This window comes from Uranotaenia lowii, chromosome 1 (assembly GCF_029784155.1).
Source record: "Uranotaenia lowii strain MFRU-FL chromosome 1, ASM2978415v1, whole genome shotgun sequence".
Lineage (NCBI taxonomy): Eukaryota > Metazoa > Arthropoda > Insecta > Diptera > Culicidae > Uranotaenia > Uranotaenia lowii.
The window spans coordinates 168,582,300-168,599,026 of NC_073691.1; the positions used below are offsets into that span (position 1 = coordinate 168,582,300).

The 16,727-nt window shown below is 37.2% G+C and overlaps 1 protein-coding gene across 1 annotated transcript; it reads left to right on the forward strand.

The window, feature by feature from the left end:
• Positions 1 to 924: 924 nt before the first annotated feature.
• LOC129738136 (uncharacterized) lies at positions 925 to 16,324 on the forward strand. The gene is made up of 3 exons (XM_055729318.1): positions 925 to 1,077; positions 1,135 to 1,547; positions 16,240 to 16,324. The coding sequence occupies exons 1-3, from the start codon at positions 925 to 927 to the stop codon at positions 16,322 to 16,324; spliced, it is 651 nt and encodes a 216-aa protein (XP_055585293.1).
• The last annotated feature ends 403 nt before the right edge of the window (positions 16,325 to 16,727 follow it).

The following is a 16,727-nucleotide window of genomic DNA, read 5'->3' on the forward strand; positions in this document are numbered from 1 at the left end:
TGAGACGTGCTAACGGTCGAAATTCTCTCAAATTCTCACGTCTCACTGTTACACCCTCGAGCTATATTTGCAAGATCCAGAGAGCCGAACTGGAATAAAAAAAAACGGCAAATAAATTAAGTTCTGATCAAACCACCAATGAAACAAGTCGCAATGCTGTGAAACCCCTTAAGAAGATCAGCTGGTCTTAAGTAGCGCATGTCTGTGGTTGTTGGTGTAAGTTAATCAAATTGGCGATTCAGTCAGTTTGTGTCGGTTTGAAATTATTGGTAGAGTTCCTATTGGCTCAATTAAGAAAAGTGGTATCACAGACAATTCGACTTGCTCTGCGATTGTGTGTGATTTTGGTGATATTACTTGCAAAATTTGCTTAGAATTGCAATTTCTCTAACGAGAATTACCGACGTGCTCGGTTTTCGATTCTCGGTAGAGATTCTTTGAAACGCACCGCAGAGATTTTTAGCCGAACCTCTGTAGAGAATCTGTAAATCAACACGACAGAGCGAACACACACTACAGTGAAAAATGTTTTCACCACGGAGAGCGACAGCGACGGCAGCTGGCTTGGCTTGTTGCGTTTACCAACACATACGAAGCTGAACGACTCACCCGAAACATTCATCGTTTGTTGATGCTATAATTTTGCACGCCATCGTGTTTGATTTTGTCTTTGGTTTTTCGTGGCTTGAACCATTCGATCCTGTGTTTTCACCGGGGTGCTCTACGGTGACAAATTATCGCACGCCAGAGCTGTTGGAATAAGGTGTGTTTGGCTTTCGAAACCGGGGTGCGAATAATGTGTGAAGAGAAACAAAAAAACTTACCCCGGGATTTGCAGCTATCGCACGGGGGTGATTTTTTCTCCGTTCTCCGTCTTTCTCGGTAGAGAATGGCATCACCCAATGGGTGATAAGGTTCATCAAAATGAAGGATTACAGCATCTTGAAAAAGCGCCAGTTGTGGGCTTCCATAAAGGGAGTCGCCAATTTCGTCAGAGACTATAAGCCAGAGCTGCATGAGAGCCAAGTTGAAGTCACATTGAGTCTGTTAGAGTCGACAATCAAGAAATACTACCTGGTAAGACAAAAAATTGAAGTGAATTTGGATGTAGCAGACAGTGATGGTGAGAAATAGGATGCAAAGGAGTCAGAGGCTGCCAAGAAATGGAAATTGCAGAAGCAGGCTGCGGAGCGCGAAGCCAAATTCGACGAGGAAACTCTGGAGGTCGAAGAGCAGTACTGCACCCTGAAAGCAACACTCTTTGCGTTGCGTCCGAGGAAGGTTGAGGTCTTGAGTGTGTCTGGGCCTGCAGAAAGAGCTGATACAATCTTCCGTGTCAAGCTGCCAGTTTTCAATGGAAAACTCCGGGACTGGATACCGTTCCGAGATATGTTAGACAGCTTCATCCACAACAACCGTCAGCTCTCCGATATCGATAAGTTTACTTATCTGCGGTCAGCGATAAACGGAGAAGCGCTCCAGGAGATCAGCTCCATTGAACTATCTGCTGATAACTACCAGGTAGCCTGCGACATGTTGGAGAAGAGGTACGAGAACAAAAAGTTGATCGTGAAGGCGTATTTGGACGCACTTTTTGGAATCGAACCTCTGAAGCAGTCTTCCGAAAATCAATCAAAACAAACACTCAGGATGCGTTTCCTGTTGGAAACATTCAGATTGTATAATGGGATAGCGCCTCTCGCAACTGCTTCGCCTGGCTGGTATGCAATCTCGATCAGCGCTCCTATCAGCTATGCAAACCGAGTCGCATCATTCAGAATCATCGGTTTAGCAAACATCGCATATCGGAGATGAGTGAGATACAAACTGATCCATTCTGAATGTAGCTCACTCAGTATCTGCCTGAATTATATGAAATTCAAAATTATTTTTTGCAGGACGAGAAAAATCAAACAGTTGTGCGGGACACCATAAATTCTCAGTAGTTTGAACGTGACGGACGACAGTTTAATAAGAGAACTTGTAAAATTTGAAAAACATGGCGAAAGTGAACATCTTTCCCTCACAAACACAACTTCAATTTGATTTTGATCATACTGATGTTAAAAAACGTTATAACAACAAATAAATTTTGGTATTGTTTTTCGACTGGATGATTTTTAATTTTTGGAGATTGAAACGGCTTATTCAGTCATTTGTGGAAATAAAAACGAGTTATTTTTATTATTGTCCAAACGTTTCGGCCATTTATTGTGGCCTTCTTCAGTGGGTAACTGTAAATTTATTGTAATTTTGTAACATTGTCTAAATTTGTGTTATGTGAACATATTTTGTACTCACTAATTGTCAGGTTCGTTTTTAGTCTAATTTTTGTGGTAATTAAATATTGTAGTTCGAATTTTGTCTGTGAATACTGTATCAAATATGTTAGTTTGAAAAATTGAACGTTTCCTATTTTTTTTAAACTCACTGCGTCGAAAATTGAACCGCAACGCTTCACCATTAGATAAACTGTGCGGCAGCGCTTTGTTTACTAATGGCTACTCGGATTTTGTGTGTTAGTGTTTTGATCGTGATTGGTTATTGCTATGTTACTAACATTTGTTTTTTGTTTTCGTGTGGTTGTACATTGTAGGATGTTTGCATATGTGGAACTGAGGTTGTTTACGTCGGTTCTAAAGTTTAATGTGTTCGTGTTGGTGTAGATGTGACACATTTCCAGGATTGGGAGAGCGCTTGATCTTCTGGTTCTATCAATGACTCTGGCTTTCTCGAGATCCATCGTGTGGCCTTCATCAATGATATGAGCCAGAAGAGCGGTACAGTTCTCTCTCATGCTCGCTTTCTCGGTGTTCGTTTGTGTGAAATTCCATCCCGTGTAGCAGCTGCCCAAAACAGTACATCGGTATGAGTCGTAACAACTTGAAAACAAGACTCGTTGGACACAAGTCAAACATCAAGAAGTATGAACAGCTATCTACACGGGATTTCACACAAACGAACACCGAGAAAGCGAGCATGAGAGAGAACTGTACCGCTCTTCTGGCTCATATCATTGATGAAGGCCACACGATGGATCTCGAGAAAGCCAGAGTCATTGATAGAACCAGAAGATCAAGCGCTCTCCCAATCCTGGAAATGTGTCACATCTACACCAACACGAACACATTAAACTTTAGAACCGACGTAAACAACCTCAGTTCCACATATGCAAACATCCTACAATGTACAACCACACGAAAACAAAAAACAAATGTTAGTAACATAGCAATAACCAATCACGATCAAAACACTAACACACAAAATCCGAGTAGCCATTAGTAAACAAAGCGCTGCCGCACAGTTTATCTAATGGTGAAGCGTTGCGGTTCAATTTTCGACGCAGTGAGTTTAAAAAAAATAGGAAACGTTCAATTTTTCAAACTAACATATTTGATACAGTATTCACAGACAAAATTCGAACTACAATATTTAATTACCACAAAAATTAGACTAAAAACGAACCTGACAATTAGTGAGTACAAAATATGTTCACATAACACAAATTTAGACAATGTTACAAAATTACAATAAATTTACAGTTACCCACTGAAGAAGGCCACAATAAATGGCCGAAACGTTTGGACAATAATAAAAATAACTCGTTTTTATTTCCACAAATGACTGAATAAGCCGTTTCAATCTCCAAAAACAACAAATAAATTTATTAATTTGCTATATATCAAATCAAACAAAATACGCTAATGATCGGCTTCATGTATCACTCACTCACTGCCTGATCCATTCACTCCTGATCGAAGACCAACAAGATTCGCCATATGCATTGCGCATTGGTGAGATTCCAATTTGATGATGGTGCTGCACTGTTTTGACAGCAAGCATCGTACGAGGTGATCTGTATTTAGCGATGAATTGAACGATCGATGATCGGGTAGGTCCAGTAGCAATCAATAACGAAACCCGACCGTTGTACGTTCAGGTGCGAAGTGCAATCAGAAACATTCATTGAAAATGAGTGATATTCGGAACACTGCTCTGAAGAAGGAAAGCGGCGATGCTTTAAATCACCTGGTCAGTGATTTCGATCGGAATATCCTAATGCTGGGTAAGATAGGGGAGGACACCGATAAGTGGTCGACGCTGTTAGCATACATGGTGTGCACTTCGTCAGTGGGAGAGCCACCATAATTCAAAAGATGTTCCGACGTACCAGAAATATATGGACTTTTTGAGGGATCAGGCATTTGTTCTGCAATCGATAGCACCGAATAGGTCAGACGACATCGAGAGTCGTCGTCAACGTACAACAGTACACATCACATCAAGATTCCAGAACAACTGTTTGTTCTGTAGAAGCTCATTTCACCCTGCATCTGCGTGCAGCAAGTTCAGAGCGATGTCAGTTCCCCAGCGCTTTGGAGTGGTCAAGATGAAGCGGCTCTGCATCAATTGTTTGGGTTCTGGTCACTTTGCGGATCGTTGTAGCAACAGAAAGCACCATTCAATGTTGCATAATAGTTTTTCGAGTCAGAGCTCCGTTTCACAAGACCAGTCGACAGTCAACAGTCAATCATATCGTAATAATAATCGCTCAGGACCTTCTGGTCAAAGTCAACAACAAGAGTTGATTAGACAGGATCAACAAAGTCAAACTTCGTACACAAATCCTCAAGCTCAAGAGAGTTCCACACATTCCTACCCCATAATACAAACACGCATTCGCCACACTCAACCACAACACACCACAGACAATTCTTTTACTTTTAATGCGGCACCAAGGCCGAAAAGCGCTAAATTTCGTTCGCCTCGAGTTTTGATGTCAACCGCTGTAGTGCGTGTTGAAGATCGTTTTGGTAACCATACGTTTGCGAGAACATTGTTGGATTCGTGTTCTGAATATTGCTATGTTACGAAGAGCTTTGCGAAAAGATTGAATCTCCGAAACAGTCGGAATGCTTTGAGAGTCCAAAGTATTGGAAATGAGTCAGCAAAATCGATTGAGTCAGTTGAAGCAAAAATTCGGCCTCGTGTGTCAGAAAGTTCTTCATTTTCGGAAGATATAAGTTTTCATGTGTTGCCTAAGATTACGAGTAATCTGCCCACCACCAAAGTATCGTTCAATGGGATCAAGATTCCTCATGATTTTGTATTGGCGGACGCTGAGTTTTGGAGCCCGGGTCCGATTGATATGATTATTGGGGCAGAATACTTTCGCAATTTGTAGCGTTCAGGCAAGTGTGAAGTTTAGGACGATGGCACTGACCACACTGACTTGACTCTTAGAACAAAAATTCAACCATTTTCTGTCTAATTTTTTGTTGTCAGCTTTTGCAGGTTCGCAATACCGATGGCAGGTGGCGAACCTGAAAAATTTGACAAAAAATGCCCTGTAGGAAAAATGGTCCTGTCGTAGATGCCCGATTTTGTCGTAGAAATTGCGTGTTTTATTTTTGAAGTTGGGTGGCATTTCCTAACTGGGATAGCATTTCTTCAAATCGATCGATGCGCACTCTGGAATCGACATTGCGTACTGTTGGAAAAATGATTTTTTTGTTTTTTTTTTCTGGAAAAATTATCCAGAAAACGAAATCGAGTGTCCAGTCAGTATGGTCAGTGGTCCAACCCTGCAAGAAACTGAGTTTGGATGAGGGGCGGTCCTAGAGCTGGCTCTTGGAGGGGGGGCCTCAGGTCTCTTGTCTTAAGAATAATATCTCAAGTCTCTGTGCTAAGGCCGGTAAAAGAAGCCCTTTTTTTGAAAACCGTTCATAAAAATAGACGTTATTGGAATAATCCCACAACACCATCGAGTTGCTGAGGTCAAAATCCAGAACGATTAGTAAAAATCGGCTATGTCGATTGTTTGTTATTTTCGTCACACTTGGAATCTGTAATTTCTCCGAAATGAAACACATACCGGCACACATTGGAATGAATTTTAAACTCGATAACTGGCGATATGAAATGTCATAAGCTGGCAAACAAATGTATCCAATTCCGTTTCAATCTTCCAAGCATTTTTATTCCAGCTTAAAGGAACCAGTCAAAATAAAGATCAAAAAGTTGAAATCCATCCAAACAGAAAGAAGGGCCCCGTTGCCAAGGGCTTGTAACTCGATATTGAAAATGTGTCTCTTTTTTTATTTGGGTGCTACACAGCCGCCAGATTCGGTCGGATTTCTTCAGAAGAATTCGCAAGCAACAACAGCGAACACCTCCAAATCATCAGAACAGATTTTCGATCCGCTTGAACAATTTTCAACCGGAACGTATGAATGAAAATCGGATGTCGGAGACATCGAAGTTCAAACATGCAGCCACAACAGTTTGCGATTCGAAGGTTCTTTTTGGGTGTTTGGATTTTTTTTCCTCTAGAGCAGCTCCGGAAAGGTGAAAATCGAAACCATCCAGATTTGTTTACTTTTTTCTTCTCTTTTGGGCAGAAGTTCCACAACGCACATAAACTGTCAAACGTGGTTGCTTTTCATTCAAAATAATAAAAAAAAATCGGCAACAGAAATTAATGATGAATGAATTCGGGATAGATTTCGCAACTTTTTTTTCGTTGATTCCTGAACGGAGGATTTTTGCTAGGGAGTTGAGGGTTATCCGGTTTGAAGACCTAGTAGCAAGCCGACACGCTTCGATGAGTCTCTAACTGAGTGGAACAGAATCGCTGCTCAATGATTTTGTGCATTCAGAAAAGATTCACGTCGGCGAGAGTCAGCCATTCTTATGCTGAAATTATTTATACGCTGAAGCTGACACGCCTCAAAAGCAAACAGTGTGCGAAGATGCTGCTCGTTTTGCTTCAATTGAGCTACCTTCTTTCCGAACCGATCAATGAGCCTGGAATCGGTTGATTGAATACTAAATCGTTCTGATTCGATGGAAACAATATTGGTCTTGTAGTTTTATTGATTTGACTATGTTTTCAATATTTGACCTAAATCGAATTGCTTAAAGCTGATGTAACCCTTGACTAAATGTGACAGACATGCGCTGTGTCTAACTGGCTTCTGTATTTTGCGTCTTTTGGAAGCACCAGTTAATGGTTCCCCTTATTTGGAACGCTTTGGTGTTCTGGAAGGATTATGGCTTTGAGCAGCACCTAGGCTTTGTTCTTAGCAAATTACTTAATAACATATGATTTAACAAACATGCTACCACCTTTAAATTAGGGTGTGTCAAATAACCTTTTTTCGAATTTCAAAACGTCCAAAGTTTCCTCTTTGATCAAAATGAACTTCAAACTCTTTTTTAAAAAGATTTTTAAAATGAGATTGAGGTACCCGGGTTTTGATTTATCGTTGTGTAAAACAAACGCGAAAATTTGTGCGGAGTATGTCACTGTATTTGGGTTTATTTTTTATTTTTTACTTCTGATGCCATGTAAAGGGTGATACGGTCGAAATATGGTCAAGGGAAAACGCGTGTAAATCGGTGAAATCGTTTATTTAAACAAATCAAATTAAATTTCTTTTTCAAGTTTAATTAGTATTAAATTCAGGAAAAATATTCAGTTATGCTTCCGCTTTTCCAATTCCGAATTGCCGGGCCTTACGCTTAACCCCTGCCATCAGATTTTGTACAGCAACCTTGTCCACCTTCTTCGCCACAGAAAGCCAGTTTGCCTTGAACTGCTGCTCGTCCTAAGCAGTTTTTTTGGTCTTCTTTAGGTTCCGCTTGACAATAGCCCAGTATTTCTCAATTGGGCGGAGCTCTGGCGTGTTGGAAGGGTTCTTGTCCTTGGGAACCACCTGCACGTTGTTGGCGGCGTACCACTCCATGGCCTTTTAACCGTAATGGCAAGATGCCAAATCTGGCTAAAACAGTACGGGACAACCGTGTTTCTTCAGAAAAGGCAGCAGACGTTTATTCATACACTCTTTCACGTAAATTTCTTGGTTGACAGTCCCGGAAGCTATGAAAATGCTGCTTTTCAAGCCACAGGTACAGATGGCTTGCCAAACCAGATATTTCTTCGCGAACTTTGACAGTTTCATGTGCTTGAAAATATCTGCTACCTTTCCTCTTCCTTTTGCCGCATAAAACTCCTGTCCCGGAAGCTGCTTGTAGTCGGCTTTGACGTAGGTTTCGTCGTCCATTACTACGCAGTCAAACTTCGTCAGCATCGTCGTGTACAGCCTCCGGGATCGCGCTTTGGCCGTCGTATTTTGTTTATTATCGCGATTTGGAGTCACAAGCTTCTTGTAAGTCCGGCTCGTTTTTTGGCTCGATGCACGGTTGTAGACGGTACACCCAGCTTATTTGCGGCATCTTTGTCGTCTCAGCGGCTTCCGGTTTTGATTTCCTCCCGATCCTGACTTCCTGGCTGTCGACAAACGTTCCCCAAACACTTTAATTACATTTGTAACGGTTGATTTGGCAGCTTTTAGCGATTTTGCCAGCTTTGCGTGCGAGTAGCTCGGATTTTCGCGATGCGCGAGCAAAATTTTGATACGCTGCTCTTCTGCCTTGGACGGCATTTTGACAACTGAAGAGTGAATTCCAAAATCAAAATAGGAGCAACATTCTACACACTCTCACCTTCAAAATGAGGGGTGTTCAGGTTTTCTGAATGCAAAATTGAAAGAAATACGCCAAGTTGATATTGACCGTATCACCCTTTATTAAAAAAAAAATGTCGATTAGAGATTGAGAATCAAACTCACCTCTTTTCCATTCCCATCTCAACCTCCCAGTAGAATGTCTTTGCCTACTGCTCTACCTGAGCTTGTTAGGAAGTGGGTGTTATTTTCCTTCTTATTCTTCATAGGCCGATGCAAGCTGCTTGTTTAGGGAAGTTTTTCAAGTTCCCAAAGCCATTTGTGTGCCATGAAAATGGCCAATAGTAGATCGGAATCGAACTATTGGAACTTACAATGGGAACGTGCGCACGGGAATCAGGCAGCTGTATGCGTGAATTGAAATTGGACAATGAGAATTTCTACTGGTTTACTTGATGAATTCTGATCGGACTAGTGGAATTTGAAAAGGGATGCGTGGGTTCGGGCAGGTTGTCGAGTGTCGTTTAGACAAATTGTAATTCATAATGGTTTATCTTAAGGTTGCCAGATTGCCCGGTTTTATTCGGGTTTACCCGGATATTCAATACTAAATTTGTGAACAGTCCGGCCCGGATTTCATTGAAAAATGCCCGGATTTTGCCCGGATTTTTTCACTATATTTGGCAAATTAAATAGAAAAAAACAACTAACACCTCTAAATCGAAATTTTTTGAGCAAGTTTTATAAAAATAATCATGAAAGGTTTTTTGGAAGCCTGAAATACGGTTCAAAATCTATCGATGCATTTTGAGTTTTTTTCCTTGATTTTAATGGAGGAATTTCGGAGTTTTGAGAAACTTTTCCCGGATATTGCCCGGATTTATGGTCATCAAGTTGAAATCGAATGCCCGGATTTTGCCAGGTTTTTAAATAAAATTGCCCGGTTTGTCCGGCCCGGATAGGTGCTGAAAAAATTCTGGCAACTTTAGTTTACCTGATGCATAAAAATAAGAGTGAATTGGAATAGGATTATCGGGATTTGAGAAGGAATACAAAATGTACTGAAATAAAGACTTCCAAAATCAAACAGCAGCTTTTAACGCAGACAGATCAAAACAGAGAAACACAGCTGTACTCTTCAGCCTTTTCTTATGACTCATATTTCGGTCAAATATTTAAAGCTAATAGATTGATTAATGTACTAGGATAAGTAAAGTAAGACTAAAGCTTTGAAAATATATATTGAACCATTTCATACAATTATTATCTTCATCCATATAATCAATAAAATTCATTATAAAGCTATCACAAAATGCTTTCAAATGTTTATTTCGTTTAAAAAATTGTTTTTATCTAAAGTAGATATGAATCTGTTTTCGAAAAAAACATAAAAATCAATTCTCAGCACAAAACTATTACTGGATCAATACATTTAAAAACGGATTTCTGTCTGTCTGTCTGTCTGTTCCCTAAAGACTCGAAAACTACTGAACCGATTTACTTGAAACTTGATAGGTGGGTGCTTCTGAAGCCTGGGAAGGTTCCTATAATGATTTGAGACCCCTCCCTATTACTGGAAGGGGGTCTCTCAAATAAAAGACAAATGTTTGCATATCTCGAAAACTGATGATGCAAATTGAACCAAATTTGGCGTTGGTGGGAGCTTGAAGTCCAGGAATGTAACCATGAATATTTGGGATCCCTCCCTCCTTCCATTGGGAGAAAAGGAAAAGGAGAGGGGGACAACCTTACATTTTTTTTTTCAAAACTCGAAAACTGATCGAGCAAATGGAACCAAATTTGGCAAAGAAGGGTATTGGTTTACGAGAAACTTTTTAATGTTTATTTCAGACCCTTTTTCCTGTTAGGATATAAGAAGGGGGAAGCGGGCTTCCATATCTTTTTAATTGCATAACTTGAGAACTATTCGAGCAAATGGAACCAAAATGGCGCAGCCCGTAGCGTAGAGGAGTCTTCTTCAAGTCTTCTAAGCCAGCGGGTATGAGATCGAATCCCGGTCACGGAATTCATAGTACACTTTTTGTGGGTTGGTTGTTTTAGCATTTGTAAGATGTACGCTTAGAGTTAAGTAAAAGGAATCTCTTCGAGGAAACTTCAAGTTTCATTGAGATCCTGTATGTGTTTGTGTTCGTTTTTTATTTTTTTTAATGACTTGGAAAGGCATTTGGGCACGAGAAATGGTACTATGAATCTTCGGTATCCCTCCTTCCCTCCAGTGAGGAACAATAAAGTGGGGAGGGGGCTTTTTTAAAATAATTCAGCAAGCCTGGAAAACCACTCAATAAAATGGAACCAAATTTAGCGTGGGAAGGTATTTGAATACCAGAAATGTTTCTATGATATTTTGTAAACCCTATTTCCAGAGGAAAAATTGAAGTGGGGAGGGTGCTTTCTTAAAATTTTTCACATAACTCGAGAACTAATAGCGCAAATTGAAACCAATTTGGCATGGGAAGGCATTTGGACACGAGAAATGGCTATATGCTTATTTCAGACTCCATTTTCCTTCAATTGGGGATTTATTCAAGGAAGAGGAGAGCTCCCATACAATTTTTATGCATAATCCAAGAACTTATCTAACAAATGGAATCAAATATGATATGGGAACAATCATGCAATCGAGCAAATGGAACATAATTTGGCATGGAAGTGTATTTGAATGCATGGAATGTTTCTTTGATTATTTGAGGCCTGTAACTGGAGTGAAAAGGGGTTCACTCATACATTTTTTCGAATTTTTCGATTATTAATCGAGAAAATGGAACCAAATTTTCATGGAAGCATATTTATGTTCAGGAAATGTTTCTTTGATGGTTTAAGACGTCCTTCTACTTCTATAAGGGAGATTTAAAGTGGGGAGAGGGTCACTCATTTTTCGAATAACTCGAGAACTTATCGAGAATGGAGCCATACATGGTAGGGGATCGTATTTGTATACAAGACATGTTTTTCTGATGGTTTGAGACCCCTTACAATTTTTATACTAATTGGATAATTAATCGAGAACATGAAACCAAATTTGGCAAGGAAGGGTGAATAAGAGCCAAATGTGGCCTGTGACGTTATTTTGTTACGAAAAATGTTCCTATGATAGTTTAAAACTATCTCTACATTGGAAAGGAACATAAAAAATTCCATGTATTAAAAAAAATTGATGTAATGAGGTATAAACTTATAAGCCAAAAAAAGTCAGAATCATAAAAAGGATTAAAACAATCATGAAAAAAGCAATTTTTATTTAGTTTTCAAAATAGAAAAATAGTTGCTGTTTTATTTTGAAGGAGCAACCAAATTATTTTGGAATTCAATTTAAAATGTTGTACGAATAAACGAAAAATTAAAAAAGGGACCGGTTAAAAAATTACATAACGCAATTTTTGATATTTTCCTAAACCCTCTTCCCACAACATAACTCATTCTTATCAGATGTTCTATCCAAAATCCAAAAAACATTTCACTAATGTTTGGAAGGTGTAGCAAAGCTTACCGGGTCAGCTAGTAAGATATAAATATCTCGATAAGGTAGGTTTGAGTAACGATTTGGATTTGCTCTTCTGATCGGAAAATATATAAGAAAAGTTTTTAAACTACAGGCGTTTTGAAATTCGAATAAATTTTCTGCTTGGGCACATCCTGTTGTCAAAAAAGGTTGGGATCACACTCTCAAAAAATGATAACTTTATTCGGCCATCTTACGATATGTCGCATACGACGGACTTCACGTCGAATCGACACGAAGTTGGCATGACCCTCTCAAAATGCAATGAAACTTTGTGAGAATAAAGATCTTACCTAGTAAAGTAACATAGCATACTTATTTTTCCCAAAAAATTTTCTAGACTAACATTTGAACAAGGCCAAACTTTTTAGGCAAAAATTTTATAAACATTTTCAGCTCGAAAATTACGATTCCCACACAAATGTGGTAAGTGATAGAGTTTTGGAAAAATGATTCAATTTTTAGAAAAAGATATTGGTTTTTTTTTATATCCTACACTGAGAAAAAATCATTTCAAAAACTGATACTCAATTTCCCAGAAAATGCCATCTCAAAATTTGATGATTTTTTTTTCTAAGTCACGTCATAATAAGGCCTATAAGTCGCCCATTCATTGCAACTTGTGCATATTGAAGGGAAAGGAGTTTTTCGAACAAAAGCTTTTTCATCATTTTTTTTTTTAAAATCATGATATATTTATTTTTTTAGTGAAAAAGTTAGTTTTTTATTGATTTTCATTAAAAAAAACTGCTTTGTTGAATTGATTGTACTCATTTAGTAGAAATAAGAGCTTCGATTATAATAATTTATGGTAAAAATCAGTAGAAATCCTTCACTGAAAAAAGCACACTAAGAACTTAAAGTCGATTTAAAAAAAATGGGCATCTCAGAATTCGATGACTTTTATTTGGTGGTGTGGAAAAATGTGGTCTACAACTTTTCTGAACTTCGCAAAATGAGCACTCTTAAGGGAAAAAAGTTTTTCTGACAAAACTTTGTTATGTTTTATTTTATGAAAAAAGAAAAACGAATGTTTCGGGTGCATAATGATAAAACCTAATTAGGACAAGATCATTATTTCATTATAGTAATCCATTGACTCTGGGCGTATTTAAAAATAAAAACTTTCTTGTTTCGCTTCAATCATTTTGCCGCAATGCATATTTCAGTGCACTTTCGGCCATGGCCGTAGGAACGGGGAGGGGGGGGGGGGGGTTGGAGGTTAAACCTCACTCCCCCTCCCCCCATGAGGATCCAAAATAGCAAACGAGAGATTTTACTCTACACTCAAAATTTTTAATTTAAAACGAAGCAAATTATGATAATAGAGTAATGTTAATCAATAGTAACAATCTAGACTAAAAACTAATGCCAAAACCTCAAAACCCCAACCCAAGTCCAAAATTCTGCTACACTTTTCTCACATTTTCATCGAAATTCAGGTCTGACTAATGAATTTCTAATTTAATCAAACCCATTCCGGAGGTTCTGATTCCATAATTTCCATAACCGAAAGTGTATTTTTCGTAAAGTTTTTCGAATTTTGAATTCTGTATTCAGTTCAGGATTGTTGATTTTCAGTTCGAATAATCATAAGAAATTAGAAATAAAAAGCTATATTGAAAGCCTGGTTCAAATTTGGTTTTACATTTCATATCAAATTTGAATCATGTTTTTCGAGATGATATGCATTTTAAATATTTTGATAATTGTTTTCCGAATATGAAAAAAAGAAAAAATTTGCTTTATATTCAAATTAGAAATTCTTGAACATAGTTTTTACACAAAATTTAAAAAATTTATAGCTTCAAAATTGCAATCGAAAATTTAAAAGTAAGATTCAGATATTTGTAAATTCATATTTTAATTCTGATTCACAATGCAGATTATAAAATAAATAATTTAAATAGTGAATTTAGATTAAATCTGAACTTAAGAATTTAAATGATGGATTCAAGAATAACGGCTCTAAAACTTGGATTCAAATTACAGAAAAAGGTTTAGCTTGTAAATGAATTTTTCAATCTACATAAATTGTTGAGCAACGCAAGAGATCATGAGCATAACATTTTGCGGACCAAACGAAAAATGTCGTTTTTTCACTTGCCAACTGAATTCAAGTGTTACACTTTATTGTACAAAATTGAACACAACGTTTGCCGTTACTCCAATTTGTTTAATTTGTGAAACTTAGTTTAGGGGTTTTTGAGATACTAAATACCGAATATCGGTTTTTCTCATCAAAAATTTCTTTGCGGTCCCTGATGTGTTAAGATTGCTTGTCAATTCAATTTCCAGATTTCAATTTTTTATACAAAATTAGTTTGAAAACACAATTCAGTTGAAAATCACAAATAAAAGGTAGAATTTGAGTTTTTTGTTTTATCCTCAAAAACCAAATTCTAAGAAAATCATCTACAGGATTTTCATTATGGAATTGATTCTTTATGAAAAATTTTTACTGTTGAAGAAAAATCTTCACCCTAAATATCTGGAAAAAATTCTTTATTTTTCTAGTGTATTGCTCAACATTATTAACACGTTAAGGACACCAAAATTTGTTATTTTATGTTTCAGAAACCAATTAATAAAATACTGTGTTGTGTTATGTTTTGTAGAATGAGGTTTCGTTATTAGATTCATAACATTTGAATTATGTTAGCATACTAGCGGCAAGCGAAAAAAAAAACGAGATTTCTCGTATTTGGTCCGCAATGTATTGCAGTTTTTTTTTATAGCCAAATTTCATACTAAAATCATTGATTTGGTTCAAGTTTGCATAAAAAAAATTTGATCCGAAAATCTGACGATTTTTATCGCTTACTTTTTTTTTTTAATTTGATTTAAAAATATGAAAATAAATGAATTTGAAAAATAGTTTGGAAGATTGGGCTTGTTTGATTAGAGTATAGAATAAGCTTTTTTTAGAAATAAAATACTCTCCTATTAAAAGCTTATTTCATGCCGAAATTAACTAATCTACCAGACTCCTAAACAAATTCAAAGATTTTATCCATCGATGAAAGCGAATTTAGTTCACCTTTTAGATTTAGGACCAATTTTATGGAGTTAAAATTTAATACGAAAACTTTTAAGTACTGAAAAATGAATAACCACATAGTTACAATCATATTTTTTTTATGTTTTCGTGCATTGTTGGGCAAAAAATAATTGATAAAAATCAGTCACTAAACCCCCCCGCCCCCATGAGTCGGTTCTTCCTACGGCCCTGCTTTAGGCACATATATAATAAGCTCCGATCGGCATTGAAATTTTGCAACCTCTTCTTTGGGTGTGCCGAAAGTTTGGGATCAATCTTTTAGAATATGATATTTTATTTTGTGCATATTTCTGTCTTTGAGGGGCAAGCTTATTCAATAATTGGTAAACTTCACTTGCTATGTTGTGAAAAATATTTTTCAGACCACAAGCTTTCTGCTTAACTTCTCTTTGATGGTTTAAAAAAAAACTAATCATTTTTACGATCAATTGAATCTTCGCTTAAAGCCTTAATTTGCATGCTCTTGAATCCTAAATAGTTTTCCGTCGCAACTCTTCAATCAAATCCAACCACCGGCAGACAAGACGTCAACAAAAATTATCATCCTCTAACTCCACCCGAAAACTTTCTCATTCCGAATTATGAATGCGTGAATTCGGGTGACAACTCTGCACGTACCGATATGTCATTTTACATTCCTCCGAACCCTTGCCTTGACGAGCACTAGAGTGGGGCGACTTTAACTATTTGCTCAACCTTCCTCTGTTCCCATTCTGGTGAACCGCGCTGAATTCATTGGGACTTTCCAAAGTACCTTTAGATACGTGAGGCGAATTTTAATCGAGTTTTCAGCTTAAATCTAGCAGTTGTTGCTTATGTGTTTTGATTAGACCTTCCCGTTTATTTTTATTTGAACTTTTTTTCTTGTTTTACTAAATTTTTTAATTAAATTTTTGTTAGTGTTTGGCGAATTTTTGGTGACATTTTTCTAAAACTTACATGTTTAAAAAACAATTTTTTTTAATTTAAATTTTTTCATGAGAATGTTATAGGAAACATGAAATTTTAAAAACTTTATTGCCAGGAAAGTCTGACGAGAAAAATTATTCATAATTTTTTTCAAATGAACATCTTTCTGGAAACGTGTATTCTTTGCTCAGATCGAAACTGGGAGTCGAGCCGATCTAGCGTCAGGTAGCATACCGGGAATACGATAAACATATGTGGATGTTCGAAAATTAAATTTTCAGTAATCTTATCAGCCGCTTTGGAAGCATTGCTCTTTTGATTGATGGTGTATTCGGCAACGGAAGTGCCGCGCGGTTTCAGGTTTAGATGGTGTGAAAAGTCTTTTGAACTCAATTAATTGGCGAATAAATTTGAAATAGATTTTCAAGGTGGACGACTTGTTCTAGTTGTAACTAAAACCGAGAATAATGAGTTTAATCTCATTTAAGTACAGGCTAAGTTATCGTATTGATAACTATAAAAAGATCATAACCACAAGATTGCAAAGAAAAAATTAAAATATTGACAGGAAATATCATAATTAACAACGAGAAATGAGATATCATAATAAGAATTTCATATCAAAACTCAGATTCAGATATAAGATTTCAAATTCAGATTTCGGATTTCAGATTCAAATTTAAGATTTCAGATTCAGATTTCAAATTCAGATTTGAAAATCGAATTTCAGATTCACTATTCAGATTCAGATTTCAGATTCAGATTTTAG

Bases quoted from the DNA above. Each gene is read 5' to 3' on its own strand.
- LOC129738136 (XM_055729318.1), top strand. From the start codon at position 925: ATGAAGGATTACAGCATCTTGAAAAAGCGCCAGTTGTGGGCTTCCATA. The intron at 1,078-1,134 runs GTAAGACAAAAA...GGTGAGAAATAG, and splicing joins CAATCAAGAAATACTACCTG to GATGCAAAGGAGTCAGAGGC. The intron at 1,548-16,239 runs GTACGAGAACAA...TTAAATTTTCAG, and splicing joins TGCGACATGTTGGAGAAGAG to TAATCTTATCAGCCGCTTTG.